This window comes from Lolium perenne, chromosome 6, assembly GCF_019359855.2.
Source record: "Lolium perenne isolate Kyuss_39 chromosome 6, Kyuss_2.0, whole genome shotgun sequence".
Lineage (NCBI taxonomy): Eukaryota > Viridiplantae > Streptophyta > Magnoliopsida > Poales > Poaceae > Lolium > Lolium perenne.
Window position 1 is genome coordinate 181,833,233 of NC_067249.2, and position 26,612 is coordinate 181,859,844.

Here is a 26,612-nt window from a genome sequence, read left to right on the forward strand (position 1 = left end):
AAAACGCACGCTGCGCCGAGTCATGCCAATGGTGGGGTCGAGGACCATGGCGTAGCTGCCCGGCTTCGGCAGGACAGCCGGTGTGTCGCGGCGATCAAAAGTGATGGCCTGCTCTGACCAGTTTAGGTACTGGGGGACCGGCGGTATGACCGCGTTGACCTCGAGGGAACGGCTCTGCTGGCTCGTCTTGTCCTCGGGCTCGGAGGTGAAGATGATGTAGGTAGCATCTTCGGCCAGATATCGGCCATGGTGCACTTGGTTAGCCTCGTGGTGCTCGAGGTTGGCGTTCTCCGCGCCGGCTGCGCCACCCGGCCCGTCGGCTGGAGGGGGCGGGGGTGGAGGCGGGAGAGGTTCACCGCTTGTCAGCCGCTTCATGAAGTGGCAGTCGCGGGTGGTGTGGTTGGAGGGGTTCTTGCCGTTGTGGTACTTGCACGGTGAGTCGAGCATCTGCTCGAAGGTGTACTTCGGCTTCCATTGCCGGTCTTGCTTCTGGCGGCGGCTGCCACCTGCCGCGTTGTCTGCCAAGGCGGCCACGTGGGCGGAGCCGTATCGGCGGTCCGGCTGGTCGCTGTGACGCTTGCCGCGGTAGTTGTCCCGCCGGCTGCCATGGGAGGCGCCGTCTGCCGGCTTGTGCTCAGCCAACTTGTGGTGGTCCTGCCTGGAGGGAGCCGGCGCTGGTTCAGCCGTCGCCTTGCCGGCTTCCTCAGCCAGCGCGTACTTGTTGGCGATGGCCATGAGGGCGGCCATGGACTTGGGCTCGCTGCGGCGCAGCTTATGCCACAACATGGTGTTGGGCCGGCAGCCGCCCATGAAGAAGCTGATGGCCTGGATCTCGTGCACACCCTCGCAGGAGTTGCGCATCTCGCACCAGCGCGTTAGGTACGCGCGATCCGTCTCGTCCGGGCCCTGCTTGCACATCTCGAGCTGCTGGGGGCGACCCGGCCGGCGATAGGTGCCGGTGAAGTTGCTGATGAAGGCCTCCTCGAAATCAAGCCAGCCGTTGATCTTTGCCGGTGGCAGGTTGTTGAGCCAGGTGCGGGCGGAGCCGACCAGCATCAGGGGGGAGTAGCGCACCGCCCAGCGCTTGTTGCCTCTGGAGATGCCGACTGTGGTGGAGTAGTCCTGCAGCCAGTCCTCCGGCTTGGCGGTGCCGTCGTACTTGGGTGTGTCGCGGGGGAGCTGGAAGCCGTCGATCATGGGCTCGTTGGCGATGCGGGGCCCGAAGCACTTGGGGCAAGCCGGCGCCTCTTCTTCCGTGATGCGGGACTCGACCAGCCGATCGAGGCGGTCTCTGGCGTCGACGGGCTCGATGCGGGGGCCCAGCCGGGAACGTGCCGGCTGGCGAGTGCCGGCTCGCTCGGGAGCCGGCCTGTGCTAGCGCATTGGCGCCGCCAACTCGGAGTCATGCTCCTCGTTCCGGTTTGGTAGTGGGCGGCTGCAGCCGCTGTGGCCGCTGTCCAGTCGGCTTGTCCGGCTTGAACCTGCGTGGGTGGCGCGGGAGTCTCTGCGCCGGCTTGGTGCGGGCGAGGCGGACTCGGTCGTGTCTCTGTGGGGGTCCTTGCTGGTGCCTGCGGCAGCGCGGATGGGAGGAGCTTTCGTAGCACCATACCTGGGGTCCTTGGTCTGCTCAGCTGCAGCCCGGCACAGTTCAGCTACGCGCTGCATCTGGCGGCGCAGCTCTTCTCCTTCGAGGAGGGCTAGCTCCTTCGCAGCGGCTTCGGCTGCGAGGATGTTCTTGTCGGGGGTGTTGTAGACGGGCAGCTCCGTGGACGGAGTCGGCGCTTCCGCGCCGTCGCGCTCGATCTCGGCGCCTAGACCGCCTCCGCGCTTGCGGATCAAGCCGGCTCGGCTGGGGTTGTTGCCGCCTGGCGTGAAGCCATGGGCGTGCTCGTACTCGCGCTGGGTGATGGCCAGCTAGCGCTTGGCTGCAGCCAGCTCGTCGGCCTGCTGGAGGAGGAGCAGGCGATGTGCCTCGAGGTCCGCCTCGACGGTGGCGGCGTCGCCGCCTGCGGTGAGCGGGGAGCTCAACTTCGTCCGGACTTCGTCCAGCCGGGATGGAGGTGGAGGCGCCTTTGGGCCCGAGCCGGAGGCATTGGGGTCGACGTTGCGCTCCAGGTTGGGGCCGCGGGTGCGCGGGTTCTTGGTGGGGAGCTCCTCGCCAGCCATCATGACTTGCACGACGGCGGGGCTGGCGGGAGCGCTGCTGCCGGCTCGCGGAGGAGGGCTTGCGCAGCGCAGCACCTGCCGCGGGTAGCGCGGCGGTGCGACGGTGGCGACGTAGACGTCGTGGCCGCCGAAGGAGATGATCTTTGCCGCCGGCCAGGAAAGGCCGGTCGGCGAAGCAGCCGGCGTTGTCGGCCACGCAGTCGAGGGAGCCGAATCTCCAGATCAAGCCTGAAGCGACTCGCTCGCCGGTGGTCATGGTGAGGCCCGTCCGGATGAAGACACCGGCCGAGGATGCTGAAGGCCCCACGGTGGGCGCCAAATGTCGTGGTATCGTCACGGCATATGCCATAGGGTGGCTAACGAAGGTGGTTCCTGAGAGATCTCACGGCGGTATCCGGATGCGGGTATGGGGATGAGCGACACGGCGACGTACCCAGGTTCGAGGCCCTCCGATGGAGGTAACACCTCTACTCCTGCTAGAGTGTATATGATGATCTCACAATACAAGGTTGCTCCTTGAGCTGTGTCCGGCTGCTCCTGGGAGGCTAAGGAAGACAAGTGTCTCTCTCACAGGGCAGCGCTAAGGGTGGAAGTGAGGTGAGAATGATCGATCCCCTGCACGAGAGGGGGTAGTGCGGCTTATATAGGCACCGGCACTTTACATATAAGACCCTATAGTCTACTGGCCGGCTTGGCCGGCTCCGGCTTCCTCTCCTTCCCGAGGCAGTGACGTCAGGAGCCGTTGAGGCCTCATGGCCTGTCCCATCCGGCTGCCAAGGTCAGCGGTATGGAGAGGAGGTATCCCTGTCGCCATCAGCCACTGTAGCCAGTACGGATCGACGTGGACCATGATGGCCTGTCCGGCGCGTGGCACTATTGCTCCACAGTGCCCCGCGCTTTACGGAAGATGAAGTCAGCGTGGACTTTGGGAACCCGGATCACCAACCCGGTTCCTTCCAGTGCAAGACTCGCCAGCCTCGAGTCGGTCTGAGGTACAAACCCCCAGTCGGATATGGCTTGTAGAAGCCGGCCCAGCTACAGCATTGGCGGCCGTAGCCAGGCCGACTAGGACCTAGAGCCAGCCGGCTTCCGGACCAGCCGGCCACGGCGCCAGCCGGCTGCACCTCAGCCGGCCTTTGCCGCGAGCCGACCAGTGGCCAGCCGGCTGCTCCGCGTCCATTGCCCTACCCGGGGTCTTCCCCCCGACAAACGCGTCTCGGTTGGTATCAAGGATAAGTTCTCTTATGGGAAAATTAACGCACCTCTGCAGAGTGTATTAAATTGTGGCTTGTCACTCCCTGTTCCAGGAAGGGAACTACGAACGCGGCAGGAAAGGAACTCCGTGAAGTTCTGGTCAACCTGTGAAGACTGACGGGCATAGTTTTCAAAATAAAATAAACCTTTTGAAGAAATGTTTTCAAAACATGCATTGACCTAAGATTTTCTGATCAATGGTCGTAGCTAGTTCATCAAACACCTTTTCTATTTTGAAATTGCTGAGTACCTCTGTACTCACTTTCTTTCGACACCCTTGCTAGACTGTGACAATGAAGTGGAGGCCAACGATGAAGCACCAGAAGGAGACTACGAGCTGGTCTACGAGGAGCCTGATCTGTAAGGAGGAGCGGAAGGTGTGGACTACGGAATAGTCTACGGAGCTGACAACAATGAGGCGGAGGAGTAGTGTCTTACCGTAGACATCTTAGAGCCGAGCAGCGTAGTAGCTTACCTAAATAAGTTTTTGAGCTCAGTTTGATCTTAAGTTGAGTTGTAAGAGTACTCCAGTAGTATCTTAGGGTGTTCTCATCTGACCTGTGAGAAAACCAACTTGTTAAGATCATGTTTGTAATATAATCTAGAGTGTTATGACCTGCAATGTTTCTGTTGTACCACTCTGAGGGATGTGATATTTGTGAAGAAGTCCCTTCATGAAGATCATATCAACGACTTGTATACTACAACATGGAGTGGTATGCTGGGTCACCGCAGCTGGTATCAGAGCAAATGTTGCGACCTTGGAAAAACCTAGTAAAGGGGAAAACCTGTAGGAGTCAAGTAGGAATAGTAAATGATTCTCTTGAAATATAGTGTTTATTCACTTGAGAATAGCAAAATCATACTCCCTCCATTTCAATCTATAATGCCTATAGATATTCTGCACGGTAATTAGCGCAAGTCATTTTTAACACAAAATCCCCTTATTTTCAGTCTATAATGCCCTATAGGAGGTTGTACCGTAAATCAGTTCCCAGATTTTATGCACGGGATCAGATCGGTTTCCATATTTTCTGCTATTCAGATGATCGGTTGAAGGGGTTCTTTAAAAATAAACGCAGATCTACTCTTATATTATGAAACAAATGCAGAAAATCTATAGGCATTATTGATTGAAACGGAGGGAGTATCTTTTAGTGGGATAATTCTTTATTATAACTATTATGATGCATCATCACTACTAATATTTTACTCATGTATACAACCATAATGGAGTACACTTTTCCAAAGAGATCGTTAAGGAAGGTTGAAGGCTGGCTTGGCGATTATGAGGGAAGTCTTACAGATCTCCTACGAGGGATGCTGAAAGAACTTGGTTGCGAAACTAAGATTCCTGTTCTCAAGTACATCTACTATGATGCCGAGATAGTAGCCAAGTGCAGAGTTGCAGTACAACTACCTAGGAAACTCGAGATGGGTCCCATTATGCCATATGGAGAAGCCAAAACACTCACAACGGCATACCACATGGCTATCATTAAGGCAATTCTTGAACTCAGGCAACACAAAACCTTAGGATTCTTGTGTTCAGAGTATTCTCATGTGCCTCATGCCGAGGAAGATGAGGATCCTTCTCTGACTCATCTACTCATGGCACATAAACATCCTGAAGTGGAAGCACAACACATGGACAGTTGCAAGTCCTTGCTGACTACGATGTACTTACTACACATGAAGATGGTGGAGGAAATCACGCACATGATTTCTGAGTTTACGGACCCTGACAAAGTCCAGGCTCGAATGCATGATCTTAGGAAACAACCCCAACATACAAGACCTTACTTCAGCCTAAACAGCTTCATAGATTTGAGTGACCACAGTTCCACCCACACCCAACTTTTTTCCACATTAGCCACATGTGTCAGAGTCATATGATGCAGGGACGATTCAGGAAACCCGACTTACTCGGAGTCACCAATCGAGAACTCGACTGGTTGGCGTTTCGGGGAACCCTTTGGAGATGAAGAAGAACCTATTCCATGTGATACGGAAGATGAAGGAGGCGAGGTTAACCAGTATCGTACCCGACACTAAGGGCAGGGTGAGAAGGATACCAACTCCATTTCTCTTGATTTGGAGATGGGGGTATCAAACACATCTCAATATGAGGTAGGTGAGAGTTCTGGAGTGAAGAAGAAGAAAAAGAAGAAGATGAGGGGGCAAGTTGATAGAAACCCTTCATGGATTGCGAATGAGGGAGGTGTGTATCCTGTTGGGGATACATACGAGTTACTGTCCAGCTATTTCGGCATGACAGATCTCTGTCTCGGCACTTCGTCTGATTCAGACTACATTCCAGCTGGAAGGACTTATGTTCCGGACGGTGTTCGGAAGACCAACCGTTGTACCAGATGGACTCCAGGCATGTACACGGAGACAAACAAAGATGACAAGGACTAGTGCTCACGAGAGGAATAATGTAGTATAGATGGTATTGTACTAAGACGTATTTTAAATTCCCATTGGCTTGGCCTTTGAGCCAAAATAAGTGGTTATATACGCCACATGTAATATATGTGTGTAATGTTTTGTTATATACGTTGTATATACATAATAAATGTTTGCTTTGGATTTGCTTCTTGATTTCATTGTGTAACTAGTTCTGGGCAGGGAGTTGAGCTCAGAAAACATTTGCATGGTGTAATTATGAGTATCGCTCTTTGTTATAGGGCTATGAGGATATGGCGTTAGTTGAGATCGAAGATGCTCAAAGAGAGAGGGAGGCGAAGGAAAAGGAAGAAGCAGATGCAGCAGCAAGAATGGAAAATGCACCAACACCACATCCGATGTTACACCCAGACTTTCAACAGTACATGAGGTCTATGGAAGAAGATAGGAGGAGGTATCAGGAGAGTCAAAACAAGAATATGCTAGATTTCTTCGCTCAAGTTATCAATGACAAGGGTAGTGAAGGAAGAGGCGTGACTCTATTAGATTTTCAGAATGCAAGGCCGTTACCTTTTGCATCGGATCCAGAACCGATGGATGCAGAAGATTGGTTGATGGACACAGAAAGGAAGTTGAGAACAGTTGGATGCAACGATGAGGAAAAGATTAGGTATGCCACCTATTTGCTGTCGGGACCAGCGACATCATGGTTGGAAAATGTAACGGCCCCGGGTAGTACCCCTAATAGAATTGCTTGTTCTTTTCTTTTATGCATCATCATGGCATATGCATCATACCATCCATGATTTTATTAAGTAAAACTATTTTATCAACTCTCCCCGTCCTTCATCTAAATAAAAACCCTAATCTCTCGCTCTCATATTTCTTATTTCATAACTAAGCCTTTTCAACAAATATTTTTGGATCAAAAATGTGCTTTGATTTGATTACAAATAAATTAACTATTTGAAAAAACCTAGATTTGAATCTCGCTCTTGTATTTGGTTCAAATTCAAAACTGAATAGAATTTCGAATTTAAAAAGGTTTTAAATAAAAACAGAGAAAGAAAAACCCCTTTCCTCTCTCCCTAGGCTCCCTCTAACCCGCAGCAGCCTTTCCGATCCAACCCACATCCATCCCAGCGGCCCAAGAGCACCAGCCCACCTTCGGCCAAGCAGCCCAGCATACCCCTTCGTTCATGGAGACATATCTCCCCATCGTCTTGTGGCAGGCAGAGTGCCTGAGCCCTTTGGTCCCCCGCCGTGCCTCTCCCCACCTCCACCTTTCCCATGTGAACCTCCCCCTCTCTCTTGCTTTATCTCTGGATCAAGACGCCACCACCAATCTCACCCACCCGCTCCACCTTATCTCCTCGCTCCCTTTTCTTCTTCATCTGCAAGCAAACCATAGGGAGAGAAAACCCTACCGAGCACCTCCACCTCACCATGGCGCCGTCGCTTGAGGCTGCCCCTCGCCGAGTTGAGGGCACCGAAAAGTGCGCACCATCGTCCTCATCCTCCTCCCCGAAGGAATTGGCCCAGGAGGCCCCCAATCAACGACACGGTCGCCGTTCCCTTCTCCGTTTGGCCATGCTCCGGCGATGATTTCATTGCCGCCCTTCGTCCTCCTCCTCTTCTGACCACGCCATCGGCTTCAGGGTGAGAAGGCGCACCTCCCGAACCCTTTCTTCCTCCTCCTCTCTATCCTGTCCATGTCGCCGACGGTGACAGCCATTTTGCCCGCAGGACCTCGTCGCCGGCGAACTTCCGGCGGGTCTCCGGCACCACAACCGCCACCATCAGGTCCAGCAAGTGCAGGCGCATCTCCAGCACCTACGCGCGCGTCCCGATTCGCTCGGGAGCCTCAGATCGAAACTCGTCTATAAGCTCAGCCATGGCAGAGTCTTCCCAGATCTTCCGCATCGGCCTGGTTAAAAAGGTTGCGCGCCTCGTTCTGGTCAACAGTAGACACAGTAGCCCACTGGTTGTCTCCTTTGTCTTTGATCTACAGATCCCGTGATCAAATCACAGGTCCAGCATTTTAAGCCATCTTTTTGTTGTCTGAATGTTGAATCAGATCTGGTGTCTGAAGCCATCTTTTTGTTGTCTGAATGTTGAATCAGATCTGGTGTCTGATGGGCCTCGGCCCAAATCTTCCCGGCGTAACTCTCTACTCCGTGCGCACGCGAGCCTAGTTCTGGCCCAGAACCGAGCAGGTCCGGCCCTGTTCGCCCTGCCTTCCTTCTCTTCTTTGTTTTCTCGGCAGAAAATGTTTAAACTTGATAAATTCATATCTCTCAAACTATAACTCGAAATAAAAAGTGTTATATATGAAATTTGATCAGAAAAACATAAGGAACAAGATTATGCCATCTATTCATCTGTTTGCATCTCGCATCATGTCGCTCGTGGATAGTCGTGTATGTTCACCTTACATATATATAAGGAGTATTTCGGACACCGACTAGGGTTTCCCCGCTCCGTTTAACTTTGATGTAGCTCACCCCTGCCATGTTTGCTATGCTAATCCACCCTTAACTTTGACGATAGAAAATGCAACTCCAACTCTAATTTGATTGTCCGGGGTTCCGACTCCGCTTAAATTGGATAGTTGCATCGCATCATATCTGCCATGACATGCATGCCCGCATCTTGCTCATGCCGGTTCTTTATCCGTAGTAGTAAGAATTGCATACGTTGTGTGTTCCAGCATTTGCTTCTTCCCGGATAGGATCGCGAAGTGGTGTGGTGAGATACGACAAGTTCTCCGGATGTTCCTCGGCGAGCTTTAACAGGCAAGCATTTTCCCTTATACTCCCGTCCCTGCAGGAGTCGCTCACCTATTTTATTTTGCCTTCTCCCTCATGCTATCCTTAAGTTGAGTTCTTGTCACGTGTCCCTTCCACTTGTTACCTCAAGCAGCCTATATTGACTCCACCAACCACCTACAGCTATTGTTTGGTTATCGGGTCTGCCTTGCGAGTCGTAGTGCATGCTAGTGCTGTTTTATCTCGTTACCGTTACTGTTATCTTATCGGGATATGTTGGGTTGTTGGGAGGTTGTCACATGCTATATAAGTTGTTGGAGATACACATGCTTTATTTAATGTTAACAACTAAAATTGTAAGCAGAGGCATCTGTGAGCCCCTTTGCGAAAGCATCGGAACTTTGACTTGCTAATGTCCCCTAGGACCCGAGTTCTTGTTATCTGTTCCGAGATTGAGCGCTCTACCCGTACGTGGGGGAGTGGGACCCCCATCACCCACTACCTTTCCTTGAGTCTGTTTATTGGGAGCCACAACCTTGGTTTTATTTGCCCATATGCACGATGCACGATTTACTTCCTGTTGCCTTCGGGTGTTTATATTATGTACTGTACTCATAACGCGGGACTCTTTATCTTTGGCCGGTCGTTAGTGCCCGCCTTGGAAGCCGACGCAAACCTCTGAGTCCGTATCGGAGTACGGCCGAACTTCGTCACGGGTAGCTTAGTGGGGTGGCTCCCCTTAAACTTTCTCTTGCATTGGGAACGGTCTTGATGTGAGACTCCACCTGTAGTAAGTGGGTTCGAGCATGCGTATGGTTACATTTGGGCAACCCCTGCAGGGTGTACATCTTATCGATAAGCCGTGTTCGCGGTTATGGACGACTTGGAATTGTATAGCTTGATCATAGAACAACTTACACCGTTATCTTGTTGCTAATAATCTGATAATAACTTGCGTAGTAATATAGCCTTACTACAACCGTTAACCAATAAAACTTGTCCACCGTTGAGTGCCTTTTACATTGCCTCTTCGCAATTGTTGGAGGGGATATGTGTAATCGGCTGGGTTATGTTTGTGTAGTATTTTATCTGTTACCTTATGCGCTCTCTCACCTTCTCTGATTAGACGAATGTTGTAGAGTGTCTCTATAGGTTTTTAGTGCTTGCGCTGCCGCTTAACTCCACCATATTGCCTATGACGTTCCTCTTGCGTTCTCTAAGTCCCCTGCGTGCCTCAAGTACAAAGGACGACTGGTTGACGAATGCTTATACGTCTTGAAGTCTTGTTAAGTACGAACCCGTACTTATTGCTGCTTCTACGGGATATAACCGGGCAGGTATGAAGATATGTTCGATGAAGACGACGTTAGCAAGGTTACCCTTCCGGCTTGGCCTGGGCAAGGTTATGAACGCCACTGGTTATCTTCAGGACTCTTAGTCCAATTTGTATCTTGTCCGTACTCGGATGTTCTTCTGTATGATTTGGATCTTTGTATTGTATATTTGTATCTTGACTCGTCGGAGTCGTTGTTGTAATATATGTATCTTGTGGGCTCTATTGTAATCCTGTTGTAATGTTACCGCTCGTGTTAATTCCTCTGGCATCACGTGTGTGATTCGACGCGCACGTCGTGTCGGAGGGCGTCTCTGAATCGATATCGTGCGGATTTCGGCGGGATCGCTGGAATCCTCAGGATACCGGTTCCGGGGCGTCACAGAAAATGTCGTTGCAGTACATTCTCCAGAAAGGGTATTCACCTGGGAAGAATTTAAGAAGAAGTTCCGGGATGCTCATGTTCCGGAAAGCGTGGTGGATTTAAAGAAGAGAGAGTTTGATGAACGCTGCACCAATCATGCAGTATGTTCGTGACTTCAATAGACTGTCAAGGTATGCACCCGAGGAGGTGAACTCGAATGAAAAGAGGAAAACAGAGGTTTATGAAAGGAATGAATCCTTATATGAAGATGCAACTGAGGTTAGCACGGACTGCAAAATTCCAGGAACTGATTGACTCGGCAATCACTTTCGAGGATGACTACAGGCAGGTCCAGGAGGATAGGAGGAAGAGGGCTCGTATCGAGCCAAGGAAGTACCCAATTAATAAACCAACACCAGACGGGAGTTTAAAACCATGATTCCGACCTACAGGTAATCAATACAACCGTGTAGGTCCGAATCAGAACCCAAAGAATCAGATCATCTGTCACAACTGTGGACAGAAAGGACATGTGCAAAAGGATTGTTAGAAGCTCAGGATCATATGTTATGGTTGTGGGCAAGATGGACACATTAAGCTTGAGTGTCCAAACAAGGCATTGTGGAGTGGACAGAACTCGGGAGGAGGTCGAGCTGGAGGCGGAAACTACCTTGGAGCAAGCCGTATGGAAAGCTGAATTGCACAACCTTGGAGCAAGCTGGAGTGTCGGATCAAGCAGTCTTAGGTACGCTCAACATTCTTACTCATCCTGGCAAAGTACTATTTGATACAGGAGAAAATACATCATTCCTTGCACGGGAGTTTGTGGAAAAATACGGGATTAGATGTTCCAAACTAGAATATCCCATAACTATCTTACCCGCAGGGGGAACGATCTTAGTAACCCACGTGAAAGAGGCACAGGTCATAACCATATGTGACTGTGTTTATTTCGCAGACCTTTTCATCATTCCCATGAAGGACATATCAGTCATCCTAGGGATGGATTGGTTTACGGAGAATGGAGCAGTGATAAACTGTGGAGACAAAATAGTATCACTCCGCAATTCCATTGGAGGTCAGATAGTATTTCAGGGAGACAAATATACTCAGTTGGAGATAGGATTGGAGCTTAATAGTTTGAAGAGGTAAAAATTGAAGAAATCCCTGTGGTAAATAAGTTTCAAAATGTGTTTCCCAAGGAATTGCCGGGTATGCCACCCGATAGGGAGATAGAATTCACGATAGATCTGATTCCAGGCACAACACAAATAGCTCAACCACCATATAAGATGGGACCAAAGGAGTTAGTGGAATTGAAAGCTCATATTGATGAACTGGAACAAAAAGGATTTATCCAAGAAAGTGTGTCACCATGGGGAACACCAGTTATCTTTGTGGATAAGAGATATGGAGGTAAGCGGATGTGTGGAGACTATATGAATCTCAACAATGTAACAATCAAGAACAAGTATCCTTTGCCCAGAATACAAGATCTTTTTGATCAAGTTCAAGGAGCAAGAGTCTTCTCGAAGATAGATTTGAGGTCAGGATACCATCAAATCAAGATTAAGAAGGAAGATGTTCCGAAAATAGCTTTTGTATCAAGGTATGGACACCATGAATACTTGGTTGTACCATTTGGACTAACAAATGCACCAACTATTTTCATGAATTTGATGAACAAGATATTCATGAAGTACTTGGACAAGTTTGTGATAGTGTTTATCGATGACATTCTGATATATTCCAAGATAAAGAGGGACATGCAAAGCATTTGAAGATTGTTTTGCAGATCCCGAGGGAACATCAACTGTATGCTAAGTTTAGAAAGTGCAAATTTGGTTGGATAGTGTAGAATTTCTTGTACATGTCATAACCAAAGAAGGGATATCGGTGAATCCAAGCAAGGTTCAGTCTGTATTGGAGTGGAATTCACCCAAGAATGCTAAGGAAATTAAATAAGAGGATTTGTTGGACTGACAGGTTACTATCGAAGATTCATAGAGGGATTTTTGAAGATTGCAGAACCAATGACCAAGTTACTCAAGAAAAACACCCTATTTGTGTGGACTGATGAGTGTGAAGCCAGTTTCCATAAACTCAAGGACAAGTTAACCACAAAACAAGTGTTAGCGGTTCTAGAACCAGGAAAGGATTACACGGTATATTGTGATGCTTCCAAGAATGGACTTGGATGTGTTCTGATGCAAGACCGTAAAGTAATAGCTTATGGATCAAGGCAACTGAAGACACATGAACATAACTACCCAGTACATGACTTAGAGTTGGCGGCAGTCGTGTATGCTTTGAAGAGTTGGAGGCAATTTCTTTATGGATCCAAGTGTGAGCTATATACGGATCATAAGAGTTTGAAGTATTTCTTTACCCAAAAGGAATTGAACATAAGACATAAGAGATGCTTAGAGTTGATCAAGGATTATGAATTGACGATCAACTATACACCAGGCAAAGCTAATGTTGTAGCAGATGCTTTGAGTAGAAAAAGTAATGAGAATCAACCTACGGCATGGGAAATTCCAAAGGAACTTCGGAAAGAACTAGAAGAAGCTCAGATCTTACTCATTCAAGGTGATACAGTGGGAAGTGTAGCAACTACGAGGATCATGGATGAGATATATTCTGATTTGAAGTATGAGATCATTCGAAAACAAGTTGATGATCCATTCATCCAGGAAGAAATCAAGAGAATTGAGGAAGGAAACCCATATGAATTCAATGTAGGAGAGTTTGATTCATTATACTTTCAGAAGAGGATGTGTGTACCAGATGATCCAGAAGTTAAGGCAATCATACTGAAGAAAGCTCATGAAACACCTTACTCAATACATCCTGGAAGTACCAAGATATATGTGGATGTGAAAGAAATGTTCTGGTGGACCAACATGAAAAGGGAGATAGCCAAGTATGCCTCGGAATGTCATACATGTCAACGAGTGAAGGCAGAACATCAAAGTCCTGCTGGACTACTTAAACCTTTGGAAATTTCGGAATGGAAATGGGATGAGATCGAAATGGATTTTGTTACCGATCTACCAATGACAAGTGAAAAGAAGGATATGATATGGGTAATTGTTGATAGACTTACCAAGAGTGCTCATTTTATAGCAGTAAATCAGAAGGATACTTCTGAGAAGCTTGTGGATATCTATGTCAAGGAAATAGTTAGCAAACATGGAGTACTGAAGAAGATAGTCTCAGATAGAGGTTCGATCTTCACGTCAGCATTTTGGAAACAACTCTAAGAAGCTCTAGGATCCAAGTTGGACTTCAGCTTGGCATATCATCCACAAACCGGAGGACAGATGGAAAGAACCAATCAAATACTTGAAGACATGCTTAGAGCTTGTGCTCTAGACTTTGGAGGGTCATGGGAGGGCCATCTACCACTAGCAGAGTTTTCATACAATAACAGTTATCAAAGTAGTATTCAAATGGCACCATATGACGCATTATATGGAAGAAAGTGCAGATCTCCAATTTATTGGTTTGAAACAGGAGAAAATAAAGAGTTTGCACCGGATTACTTCAAGGAGAGACAAGGAGTCATCGAGATTATCATAGATAGACTCAAGATAGCTCGGAGTCGATAAAAGAGTTATGCCGACCAGAAACGAAGGTTGTGGGAACCCAAAGTGGGCGACATGGTATATTTGAAGGTTAGCCCAATGAAAGGACTAAAAATGTTCGGTGTGAAAGGAAAGCTAAGTCCTCGATATATAGGACCATTCAAGATACTTGGCCAAAACAGAGAGACAGCTTTTGAGCGAGAAATTGAGTTTGATTCACAACGTATTTCATGTATCTCAACTCAGGAAGTGTTTGAAGGCACCAGATGACCCAGTTTCACATGAAGAGTTAGAACCGCAATCAGACCTAACCTATGTCGAAAGACCCGAGAAGATCTTGGAACTACATTGGAAGAAGCTAAGGAATGGGGCAATCCAGTACTGTAAGATACAATGGAAGCATCACCCCGAGCGAGAAGCAACTTGGGAAAAGGAAGACGATCTCAGAAAATCCTACCCCGAGCTATTCAGGTACCTCAACCACAACTTCGGGACGAAGTTTCTGTTAATGCGGAGAGGCTGTAATATCCCAGAATATAGGATCAACGAAGGGTAGATTTAGAAATGGGATGTGCATTTCATCGCAAAACGGGGAAGTTTTTGCGCCTTATTGCATAAAAACCTAAGAGGGATCGAGGTTTCTGTCTCGTTGCTATTAGGGTTAGAGCAATGTGAGTGTTATGAATTTCGACATGACCTCTTTTGAAACTTAGAGATTTGAGAGAATATTTGATTTCAAACAAAAGAAGAAATAAGTAAACAATATATAAATAAATTATGAATTCATAATTCAAATCACATCACACATACACAAATATTTCAAAAGTGAATATTGAATTTACATAAGAGCTCATAAGTAAAAACTTGAGCTTTATTGATCATACACACAAATTACATCGTCTTTACACTATTCATTATACAAGAATGGACAAAATAATAAATAACACAAAATAAGATTTCAAGTGTTGGATCATATACAAAAATCCTAAAGTATTAGTCTTGGAATCTTTGTCTCTGGATCAAATTGAATTTGAAACCTGTAAAAGGAAAAGAAACTAGCCAGGGGGTTAATACAACTGTCAATGACACTTGCCATTGTCCAAAACCTTGCCAGAAGCAAGATAGGCACCAGCAGACCAGGAATTGGAGCAATGATGGGCTCAAGTTCCATCACAAGCACACACACAGCTTACAAGTTGTTGTGCATGCTCAACAACAAGCCAACCATTGCATAGTCACCAAAAGAGCACATGTTGTGTGTCAAGGCCAGAGAGAACCATCAGGCAGTATAAATGGACAGAACCAGCTGAAATAATTCACCTAGTCGACCAAATAGACATGAACCAGTAACCAGCAATGAACAATAGCTAGTTCATCCCTTCTCTTGCTCAAGAACACCAAGACCAACCATATAAATCATCCATTCATCCAAACCAACCAACCAAAACCAGCAAGAGTCATGGGAACATAAGCAAGATCATCCAGGAGCTATGAGGAGAAGGACAAGTGATCAAAACCATCAAGCAGAAGCTCAACAGCAAACAAACATAACCATCTAGGAGCTGGAACAGGGTATAACTAATACCTAGAGTGGATCCAATGTATCCAATCCATCTCATAGCATGAAACAAGGCATAAGAATGAGCAGATGATCATGGGGGTGATGTCTACGCCCCCTCCTTTTCCTGTAGACAGTGTTGGGCCTCCAAGAGCAGAGGTTTGTAGAACAGCAGCAAGTTTTCCCTTAAGTGGATCACCCAAGGTTTATCGAACTCAGGGAGGAAGAGGTCAAAGATATCCCTCTCATGCAACCCTGCAACCACAAAGCAAGAAGTCTCTTGTGTCCCCAACACACCTAATAGGTGCACTAGTTCGGCGAAGAGATAGTGAAATACAGGTGGTATAAATATATATGAGCAGTGGCAACGGCACCAGAAAAGTGCTTTGCCCGGGACGATAAACAAGCAGTAGTAACGCAGCGTAGTAACGCGAAGAAACAACGATAAACAAGCAGCGATAGCAGTATTTAGGAACAAGGCCTAGGGATCATACTTTCACTAGTGGACACTCTCAACTTTGATCACATAACAGAATAGATAAATGCATACTCTACACTCTTGTTGGATGATGAACACCATTGCGTAGGATTACACGAACCCTCAATGCCGGAGTTAACAAGCTCCACAACAATGTTCATATTTAAATAACCTTAGAGTGCAAGATAGATCAACACAACCAAACCAAGTACTAACATAGCATGCACACCGTAACCTTCACACTATGAAAGGAGGAATAGATCACATCAATACCATCATAGTAATAGTTAACTTCACAATCTACAAGAGATCACGATCATAAACTACGCCAAGTACTACATGATGCACACCCTGTCCACTTTACACCATGCAGGAGGAATAGAATACTTTAATAACATCACTAGAGTAGCACATAGATGAATTGTGATACAAAACTCATATGAATCTCAATCATGTAAAGCAGCTCATGAGATCATTGTATTGAAGTACATAGGAGAGAGATTAACCACATAGCTACCGGTACAGCCCCGAGCCTCGATGGAGAACTACTCCCTCCTCATGGGAGACAGCAGCGTTGATGAAGATGGCGGTGGTGTTGATGGAGAAGCCTTCCGGGGGCACTTCCCCGTCCCGGCGGCGTGCCGGAACAGAGACTCCTGTCCCCCAGATCTTGGCTTCGCGATGGCGGCGGCTCTGGATGGTTTCTCGTACCGTGGCTTTTTCGTGTCGAGGTTTTAGGTCGAGGACCCTTAAATAGGCGAAGAGGCGGCGTCAGAAGGTCAACGGGGCGACGACACTATAGGGGGGCGCGGGCCCCCCCTAGGCCGCGCCAGCCTATGGTTTGGTGGGCCTGTGGCCCCCCTCTGACCTCTCTCGTGTGTTCTGGATGCTTCCGGGGATTCTAAGATCTTCGGCGTTGATTTCGTCCGATTCCGAGAATATTTCTTTACTAGGATTTACGAAACCAAAAACAAAGCAGAAATGACAAGAATCGGGCACTTCGGCATCTTGTTAATAGGTTAGTTCCAGAAAATGCACGAATATGACATAAAGTGTGCATAAAACATGTAGATATCATCAATAATGTGGCATGGAACATAAGAAATTATCGATACGTCGGAGACGTATCAGGGGGTTATCATCACTTGGTTTTGACCAAGGATTACTGGCAGAAATAGAGCAACTAGATCCAAATATCATCCAGATACTATTTTTGTGAAAATAGACAACTATAGATGCACAGATAGCAACCAGTAGATTAATACCTAGATACTAGAAGCTACAGAGACCACCTAGCAAATTACTAGCCAAGAAACCATCAGATTATGCATATATTTCTTCACAGGCAAACACAGTGGCATTCATATGAGCTATGATACCCTACTGTGCAAGCAAAGATGAGTGTAGCCAACAAGAAATGATCCAACAGTGAGAGCAACCCAAGCAGTAGCAAGGCTACTATGGTCACATCAACCACAAGCCATCTAGTAAACCAAATTCATAAGTCATCATTATCCAGAAATGGATTCAGACTTTATTTATCTTCCAATTGTCATTGAAGATATCATTTCATAAAAATTCATGCACATAATCAACACTGCATAAGCAGTTCATATATAAATAATCCATGCACATAATCAACACTCCAAGACCACCAGTAAGCATTTGTGAAGCACAGAAGCACAAACAGATAGGATAGGAATATCACAAGTAACTAGTAAGCATATGCGCATCACCAGAGCATGAACTAGTAGGATAGGCCTAGCTCAATCAACCAGTAGGAATTAAACAGGCATCAGCATAGCACCTGTAGGCAATGGTAAGCAAGAGCATGGCTGCAGTAGGCATATGCGGGGAATCAAGCAAGCATAGCAAGATCAGCAGCATCAACAGCATACACATAGGACGAATCAATAGGCAGAACTCAAGCAGATGGAGAAGATGGAGTAGAGAAAGGGGTAGAAGAAGGATGCAAAGTTACCTGGCGTGTCCATGGCGGCGTCCATGGCGGCACAGTGGCACAAGCCAACCACGGCGGCGCCAAACCACGGTCAGGCCGGTGCCAAGCCACGCACCACCACCGTAGGAGGCGGCGAACACACGAGCGTGTCCAGGAGGCGCAGATCGACGAAGTTCGTCGATGAACTCGTCAGCACCTGGCACGGGCGAGCACGCGCAAGTCTAGCAGAGGAAGGGAAAACCAGATTGACGCGGATAGAGGTGACGCCGTCGCGCGCTGCATCGAACGTGGCCGGTGGCGAGCCCTAGGACCACCGGAGACGGGCGGAGAGTGGCGTCGACCGTGGCGGCGACGCCATCGCCACGGGATCGCCAGACGATTAGGGTTAGGGTTTGCGTGTGAGTGAGAGAGAGAGAGGAGAGTGGCCGGTGAGCCGAGCGACTGACCTGGGCCGGTCTGGTTCAACTAGTTGGTTGACCTGACTGGTGGGCCCAGGGGCATTTTAGTCTTTTCACATGTTAAAATAACCCTTGAACTTTACAAAAGTCCAAATAATTATAAATACCTCTAAAAATTCAAGAAAATTGGATTAGTGTATTAAAAATAATTCTTAATCAGAATAAAATAAAATAAGAAATGAAATGAACAACACAAATTCAAATTTTGGAATTTTTGATTTTAATTATGAACTTGGAATTTTGAAATTCGCAATTTTCCTTTGACATAAAAATCAAAGAAAATTCCAAATGAACTCAAATATTTGTTTATCAAATATTTTCAAAAGAAAAATCTATTATTCCAAGTCCATCCTTTTAAAGGATAATTTTTTTCCAAGAAGGAAATATTCTAATATTCCAAAGTCTTTCTCTTATTTTCAAAAAGAGAAAAACTATATTATTTCAAATTCTTTAAATGCATATTTTCCAAAGGAAAATCCTAATACTCTTAAATCCTTTTCTTTTTTAAAGAAAACCATGTTTAAGGATTTAAAGGACTTGTAAATTACTGACAAAGGCATAAATATTTAAATCAAACATAAATCTTAATAAATATTCTGGGGAAATGGATTCAACATGAAATAATGCACCCATGCATGCATCATTTGGATTTTATAACATTGTCATTACCGGATAATGATGCTTCTTTACAGAACCCGAGGTCCAGGTTCCATCCAACACATCGAACTGCATTATCTCGCAGTCACCAGGCAAGTTCACCCTTGCTCATGTCATCTTGATTATTACTATCAATTTACTCGCAAAAGTACTATACTTATCATTCCTGCATTGAAAATAAAATGTTACTTTTTCAAATATGAATATAACTATATTGTGGGCAATGGAACCATGGTATGTGTTGATATGGTGGATGTTCCATTGCAAGGTTTCTACTCATATAGGACTAATCACCAATGTCGTCTAGCGATTCTAGCGCAGTACATTTCGCGTTAACCATGAGATCTATAATGGCTCTGGGGAAGTCAGCCGTATCTTTTCCCTTCTGCATATCAACGGACTTGATAGGGCCTGGCTGAGTGTTGTGATAACATCGCAGTAGGTTGGGAAATCCTTTAAAATCCGCATCCAAGTGGATGAGAGCGCTCTACCGTCTATGATGGATTGTCCGTAGCACATCGAGTGTAAAGCCGTATGAAGGGGAGATATCTACTAGGGATGTGCGGATAGACAAAAGGGTGGGTATGCAGGGTCGCGGAGAAGGCAGTGATTGACTTGGACCTTACACCTGGCCTCACACCAAGGAAGTGTGGACGAGAACGCGTCTCGGTTGGTATCAAGGATAAGTTCTCTTATGGGAAAAGTAACGCACGTCTGCAGAGTGTATTAAATTGTGGCTTGTCACTCCCTGTTCCGAGAAGGGAACTACGAACGCGGCAGGAAAGGAACTCCGTGAAGTTCTGGTCAACCTGTGAAGACTGACGGGCATAGTTTTCAAAATAAAATAAAACTTTTGAAGAAATGTTTTCGAAACATGCATTGACCTGAGATTTTCTGATCAATGGTCGTAGCTAGTGCATCAAACACCTTTCTCTTTTGAACTTGCTGAGTACCTCTGTACTCACTTTCTTTCAACACCCTTGCTAGACTGTGACAGTGAAGTGGAGGCCAACGATGGAGCACCAGAAGGAGACTGCGAGCTGGTCTACGAGGAGCCTGATCTGTCAGGAGGAGTGGAAGGCGTGGACTACGGAATAGTCTACGGAGCTGACAACAATGAGGCGGAGGAGTAGTGTCTTACCCTAGACATCTTAGAGCCGAGCAGCGTAGTAGCTTACCTAAATAAGCTGCTGAGCTCAGTTTGATCTTAAGTTGAGTTGTAAGAGTACTTCAGTATTATCTTAGGGTGTTCTCATCGGACCTGTGAGAAAACCAACTTGTTAAGACCATGTTTGTAATATAATCTAGAGTGTTATGACCTGCAATGTTTTTGTTGTACCACTCTGGGGGATGTGATATTTGTGAAGAAGTCCCTTCATGGAGATCATATCAACGACTTGTATACTACAACATGGAGTGGTATGCTGGGTCACCGCACCACCCTATATACGGTGGCAAAATTTCAAACGCGGTGACCGAATTCATCCCGCCGAGATTTCGCCATCTCGCGCGAGCTCGCGCCATCTCCCGCGGTGGCTTTGCGGGAACACGGCGTTCTCGAGTTCTACCGGAACGGGGGTGGCTCACTAGAAATAGCTGAACCGGGCAAGAACACGGGTTCGACTAGGTAACCAAACGGACCAAAAATGCTGGGCCGATGCGAGCTAAGAGCATGTCTAACAGGCCCCGTATTTTTTCGCCCCATAAAACCCGAGTAGAGGGCCCTATATCCGGTTTTCACCGGCCGAAAACTCGGACGAGCTATTCTGTTTTACGGGGTGGGGATACGGGTTCTGCTAGCTCGTCCGAGTTTCCCGCCCCTCAAAACAGGGTTTTAGACAGCAATTTGCACAACAATTTCACATCAAGCATAGCACATCCAAAATATGTGATACATAATTCATAGTTTTAACATCACAACACAATCATACGCAATGTTCAAGCCACGGAAGTTCCCAAATGTGATCAACCATCAAGGGATCCATCGCCACCGGCGCCACCGCTCGCCGGAGACTCACCTTGAGCACGAGCTTGACGCGCAGCCTTCTTCCTCGCAATGATGTCCGCCTTGGTCTCGTTCCACCACGCCAGCTGATCCTCGTCCATGCCGTCAGTGCGCATCATCATGATTTCCCTCTCCTCGGCCAAGAGCTCCTTCATGGCCTTGGCTTCTTTGGCTGCGATCAACTTCATGTCAATCTCGGCCTTCAACTTGGCATCTTCCCTCCTTGCTTGCACCTTGGCAAGCTTCACCTCACTCTTCTTGTCGGTGATGAGGAGCTTGGTCTCCAACGTCTTCATCGTCAATGCCTCCGGTGTTTCTCCCACTCATGTCCTCTGCTTCATCATCCATGGTGAGAAGTGCCTCCTTCTTGCACTTTGGCTCGTTGTCCCGCAACTTCCATTTAGGAAGATGTTGAAGGATGGAAAAGCAATGTTGAAATTGAAATTCCTTGTTCTTTGAGCCGGCCATGTCCTTGTACCGTTGTTGAGCATACTTGGGCTGCACAACAATAGTATGAGGAGATGTTTTCACATCATCAACACAATATGGATAGCTTGTGATGTTTCCACATCATCAACACAAGGAAATCTTACATAGTCCTCCGGCACGCATCCACTAGGAGGGTTGTCTGCCACTTGATCCATGGCAGCACTCCAACGAGAACAAGCCGGCTTGATGATGTTCCATCGGCCTTCAAGGGAGCGGTAGGATCTGTCCGCCATGCTCTTCGTGCGAGGCTTCAGCTGGTGGTACTGATCCTCAATGCGCTGCCAATAGCGCTTGCCGCCTTGGTCCACTCCGGTGCACGCATCCATCCCCACCTTGCTCCAAGCACGGAACAAGATGGCGTCTTCGATCTCGCTGTAGTTCGCCGTGCGTGGCTTCGGCATCGACGAAGAACCGTGCGGCCGGATCAACCTCAACCACCTCCTCCTCGTCACCCTCATCCTCCTCCTCCTCATCAAAGTCTTCAACGTTGCACTCCCCTTCGAATGCACCGATACCGGCGTCCAAATTCACCGCGGAATCGTTGAGCATGTCCAAGTAGGATGTTGTGGACTCAACATCGAACACCTTGTCTACGTCGATGGTGGGTGGCGGCGCGCGGAGGCTGTGAAGGCGGCCGCAACGGCCGGAACGGACGGAGGAGGGTCGTGACCTTGGAGGGCGGTGGAGCGCGAGGCCGATGCGGCTGATTGCCTTTGTCCGCGCCTTGGCGGCGCGGCGCCTCGACCTGCCGCCTTGGTCTTCACCGGCCGTCTTCTTGGCGGCCCGGCGGCGCTCGCCCGGCGAATCGGCGGCCGCCGCAGTGCTTCGAAAAATTGCTTCGGGATCCTCTTCCTCTTCGACGGGATGGTGGAGGCGATCATGGCCGACACGACGCCGTGGCCAGGAGGACCTCCGACGGGGACATCAACCACCGCGCCGAAGGAGGTGTACCGCCGGCGGTGGCGGCTCTTGCGGACGGTCCATGGCGGCCGGATCCGGCCGGAAGGCGCGGGGGAGGAGATCGGGCGACGGCGGCGGCGGTTGGCTTCAGCGAAATGCTTCCCGCGCAGTGGAGTGGGCGATAGTGGTTTCGCCCACTATCCCCGCTCCCACCCCGCACAAGTAGGGGGCGACGACCCGCCCCGTACTCGAAAACAGCAAAAAACGATTCGGCGGCCGTTTTTACGGGGCGTGCTAGACGGCCGGATAGAGCCGAAACTCTCAAATCGGCGGTTATTATACGGTTTGCCCCTTTTACGGGGTCTGTTAGACCTGCTCTAAGGAGCGCCAGGATACCAACCCGCCCTTTTTTTTTTTTTTTTTGACATGCCAACCCGCCCTTCTTGAATGATCTCTTCTGCCCATGGCCGATATCTGTGCTAGTCAGTAGTCAGCACAAACACAAAGGAGTGGGAATATACCAGTCGCTACTATTTGGCCCTCCGTTCCCGATGGACGGCTAGGATTCGCTCCAGCCCCGCCCGTGCTCCCCCCTTCTCCAGCAGGACGCCCAGAACCCTCTCCCCTCTTCTTCCTCCCGCCCACCGCCTCCAAGTCCCAACCAAGCAACCGCCCATGGCGGCCAAGCACCTCCTCTCCCGCGCCCGCCTCCTCATTTCCCACCGCCTCCGCCCCACAATCCTCCCGCCCGCGCTCACCCGCTTCGTCTTCGGCGGGGCCGAGAGGACCCAGCCGGAGGACAAGGCCAGGGCGGCGGCGGCCGCCGCCGTCGCCTTGGAGGCCAGCGCCAAGAGGGCCAAGCGGGAGGGGTCGGACGACGACGAGGAGGACGCCGGCCTCCCCTGGAGGGCCTGGAGGCCCGACGTCGCCTGGCTCACCAAGGCCCTCGAGCCCGCCCTGCAGGTCTACAAGCAGTACAACTGGAAGCCTTTCGCTTGTATGTCTTTTCTACTGTTATTATGCTTACCTTGCCTCTAAATCTTGTGTTGCTTTAGAAATGAACAAGTTATTGATAACCAATCTGTTGCCCTCGAGACATACTGATGCAACGCACGGCATAGGATTTAGGAATAATCATGATCTTGCATTCTGTTGCTAACATGTCTTTCCCAGAAAGCTGAATCTTTTCCGGATAAAATTGATCACTCGGTATGTAATGTGAATCCCAAAATCACCACCCCCAGCACACACAGAAATCATTCAGGTAATAGCAAGTTAGGAACTACGCTACATCTATAAGTCATCAATTTCTAACGAGCAGTACAATTGAAAGTCTTCCCCATCTTGAATGTCTCCTCGCCAATCTTTTCTATAACTATGCTTGTTTAGTTGTTCTGCTGTAGTAGAAATTTCTCTGTAAAGAATTGATGGGACAAACTGAGGCAGCATGGGTAGGACTTAGGATTTACTGATTCAGGACTAATCCATATCTTGCATTGCAGTTGCTAACATGTTTTCTCACAAAGTGATAAAGATGTATCTTGTATGAAGGAAAAAACGTCTCTTGGTAATTGGTATGTAATGTAATGTGAACCCCAACTAACTATTCCTATGCCACACATCAATACTACATTCTTTGGAATTCATAGCTACCATACCTTATAAACGATTAGTCACGAGGCCTTTCGCGGGTGAAATAATTATTCTGATTGATGGTCATAACTCATAACGGGCAAATTGGGGAGCCCTCTGCAATGGGGCTTGCTCCAATCAGCTTTCTGAAATTACGCAACTCAATTGCTACTCATGTGTTACAAAAATGAAGAAGAAGCTGAAACTGTACAATCTGATTGCAGCTACCAGTGGAGGGAACAGCATCCCCGAAAGCACCCGGTCTTTTAGTGAGATCCTTAGTGACCTCCAGCGCAGTAAGGTAAGCATAAAGGACTGGAGCCTCAGCGATCTTACCGTCGGTCTCTACCTCATTTACCTTAGCCAAGCTTCTGCAAAGAACGCAGAAGCCTTCAAGGGTGTTCAGATATCCTCCAATAAGAAGGTATGACATGAGGGCTTCTCTTCATGCTGCTCTACTTCTCACGATTTTGAGGTATTACCTAATCCAAAAGGGACTGCCCTCTTCCCCTTTTTGTAGGTTCAAGAACTAATTTATCACCTTGAACTTGCTAGAGGTTGCTATAAGTCCAGTGCAGATGTGCTTGCACGGCATAGCATGCTTCGCAAGAGGAATGTTCTAAAGTTTGTGAAAGACTCCAGTATTTTAAGACCTGGGTACTACATTGCTATCGATCCACGTGCAAAATTGGTCATCCTTGGGATTCGGGGAACTCACACGGTCTATGACCTTGTTACCGATTTGGTTGCTCTGAGCGATAAGAAAGTATCGCCTAGAGGTTTCTCGACACACTTTGGAACATACGAGGCTGCTCGATGGTACCTTCGCTGGGAGTTGAAAATTATCAGCCAGTGTTTGGAGAAGCACAAGGTGGGAAATAGTATTCTAGGCAGTCTGCTTCTTCATGTCCTCTGCTTATTTCCCTTCTGTGATTTTGTTCAAAGCAGGACTACAAGTTGCGACTGGTAGGTCACTCCCTTGGTGGAGCTTCAGCTGCCTTGCTTGCTATAATGCTAAGGAAGAAGTCAAAGGAGGAGCTTGGATTTAGTCCTGACATTATTTCAGCTGTTGGATTTGGAGTCCCACCTTGTGTATCAAGAGAAATAGCCGAGAGTTGCGCCAGCTATGTCTCTACAGTTGTACTGCAGGTTATATTTGAGCTTTCCTTGGTGTAAATATCTTAGTTTTGGTGTCTTCCCCTATGTGATTTTTGTAGTTGCCATCTTCTTTTCTGTCTTGCAGGATGATATAGTTCCTAGGTTAAGTGCAGCTTCACTGGCGAGACTGCGAAATGAAATCATTGAAACAGATTGGTAAGTATTGAGATTGAATTGTTAGTAAATTAAAACACATCTTTCGACTGATTGTTCATAATTTTGGATGAATTTGCACACTTAAATTTCGGATGAATCTGCGTACATTTGAACTGTGCTGCTTTGTAGGGAAAAAGTTTTGGAAAAGGAAGACTGGAAGCATATAGTGGATATTGTGACCAACGCTAAGCTAGTCGTTACGTCCATTCAAGATGTGGCGAACAAGCTTGCTGATTACGCGAAGGTTGTAACAACATCAGCTAGCTCTGGTAAGTCCAGTTGCCCAAGATGATTGTTATATAGATTTGTAATCGTCCATTATGCTGTTTGTATAGTATTACTGAATCTGGCACGGCTCCTGCTCTGTCAGATGTCACTACAAAATCACCACCGCCCCGTCTCCAGAGCTCTACAGAAGTAGTTCCGAAACCAGACAGCGAAGAAGACGTGTACGTGCCCGAGGACCTCTTCCTCCCCGGGACGCTGTACTACCTCAAGAGGGACGTGGAGGTCGTAAACGGCAGCGAGGATGAGTCATACACGCTCTGGAGAGGCGACGCTGGGGAGAATTTCCAGCGGATACTGTTGTCTGGCAATTTGATATCTGATCACAAGTGCGAGAACATACAGCATGCGCTCAGAGATGTTCTCAAGACTCAGCCTCTCCAGGAGGAGTGATCGGTACTGGCTTTCTTTTCAAAGCTTTTGAGCTGCCTGGATCGTATGTGTGTAGTTTTTGGTCTCCATATGAAGTAGGAAGGCTTGCTTTGAGCAAATTGAGGGTTTTGTTTGTTGTACAGCTGTAGCTTTTGTAAGGGTTTGACAAGAATAATAATACGGTGGAGAACTTCCAAGTTGCAGTCTGGAGTTCGCGGTACTGATCTAGGTGTAGTTTAACTCTTGTTTGAAACTCGTGGCAAAAGAGGGTAATAAAAACAGAGTTCTATGGAACCGTCTCTATTTCTTCTACTATACAACATTGTTTTTCCATGTCCATATATTATGTCCCCGAGGGAACTAGCATGTCTCTTTGAGACCTCAAGGATCCACGGAACAGCTACCACTAACACAAGACTGCAAACAAAACAATGATGCTTGAAACGCTCACATGCCAACAAATTTGGATGAACTCCAACTCTCCAGGAGTTAAACTGTCCATTATTTTTGAATATTTAGTTTCTGGACACACAAGCTACAGCGAGTAATTCTTCAAATACAGAAGCATGAGTGCATAACAAAGAGAAACTCGGAAACCCATCACATAAAAACACTTGTAA

At 47.7% G+C, this 26,612-nt stretch overlaps 1 protein-coding gene and 1 long non-coding RNA gene across 2 annotated transcripts; both read left to right on the top strand.

Annotated features, from left to right (window-relative positions):
* Positions 1 to 7,088: 7,088 nt before the first annotated feature.
* On the top strand, positions 7,089 to 10,259 carry LOC127306764 (uncharacterized). Its single transcript, XR_007854856.2, has 5 exons — positions 7,089 to 7,488; positions 7,576 to 7,813; positions 7,953 to 8,045; positions 8,540 to 8,624; positions 9,935 to 10,259. It is a non-coding gene; the product is annotated as an uncharacterized lncRNA (long non-coding RNA).
* A 12,676-nt stretch (positions 10,260 to 22,935) lies between these two features.
* Positions 22,936 to 26,295, top strand: LOC127306763 (uncharacterized). Its single transcript, XM_051337467.2, has 7 exons — positions 22,936 to 23,386; positions 24,246 to 24,445; positions 24,542 to 24,892; positions 24,970 to 25,170; positions 25,265 to 25,335; positions 25,465 to 25,604; positions 25,706 to 26,295. The coding sequence occupies exons 1-7, from the start codon at positions 23,065 to 23,067 to the stop codon at positions 26,011 to 26,013; spliced, it is 1,593 nt and encodes a 530-aa protein (XP_051193427.1). The 5' UTR covers positions 22,936 to 23,064; the 3' UTR covers positions 26,014 to 26,295.
* Positions 26,296 to 26,612: the final 317 nt, after the last annotated feature.

Excerpts from the sequence above, each read along its gene's own strand:
- LOC127306763 (XM_051337467.2), top strand. The coding sequence starts at position 23,065 with ATGGCGGCCAAGCACCTCCTCTCCCGCGCCCGCCTCCTCATTTCCCAC. Across the intron at positions 25,336-25,464 it reads GAAATCATTGAAACAGATTG|GGAAAAAGTTTTGGAAAAGG; the intron begins GTAAGTATTGAG and ends GCTGCTTTGTAG. Across the intron at positions 25,605-25,705 it reads AACAACATCAGCTAGCTCTG|ATGTCACTACAAAATCACCA; the intron begins GTAAGTCCAGTT and ends CTGCTCTGTCAG.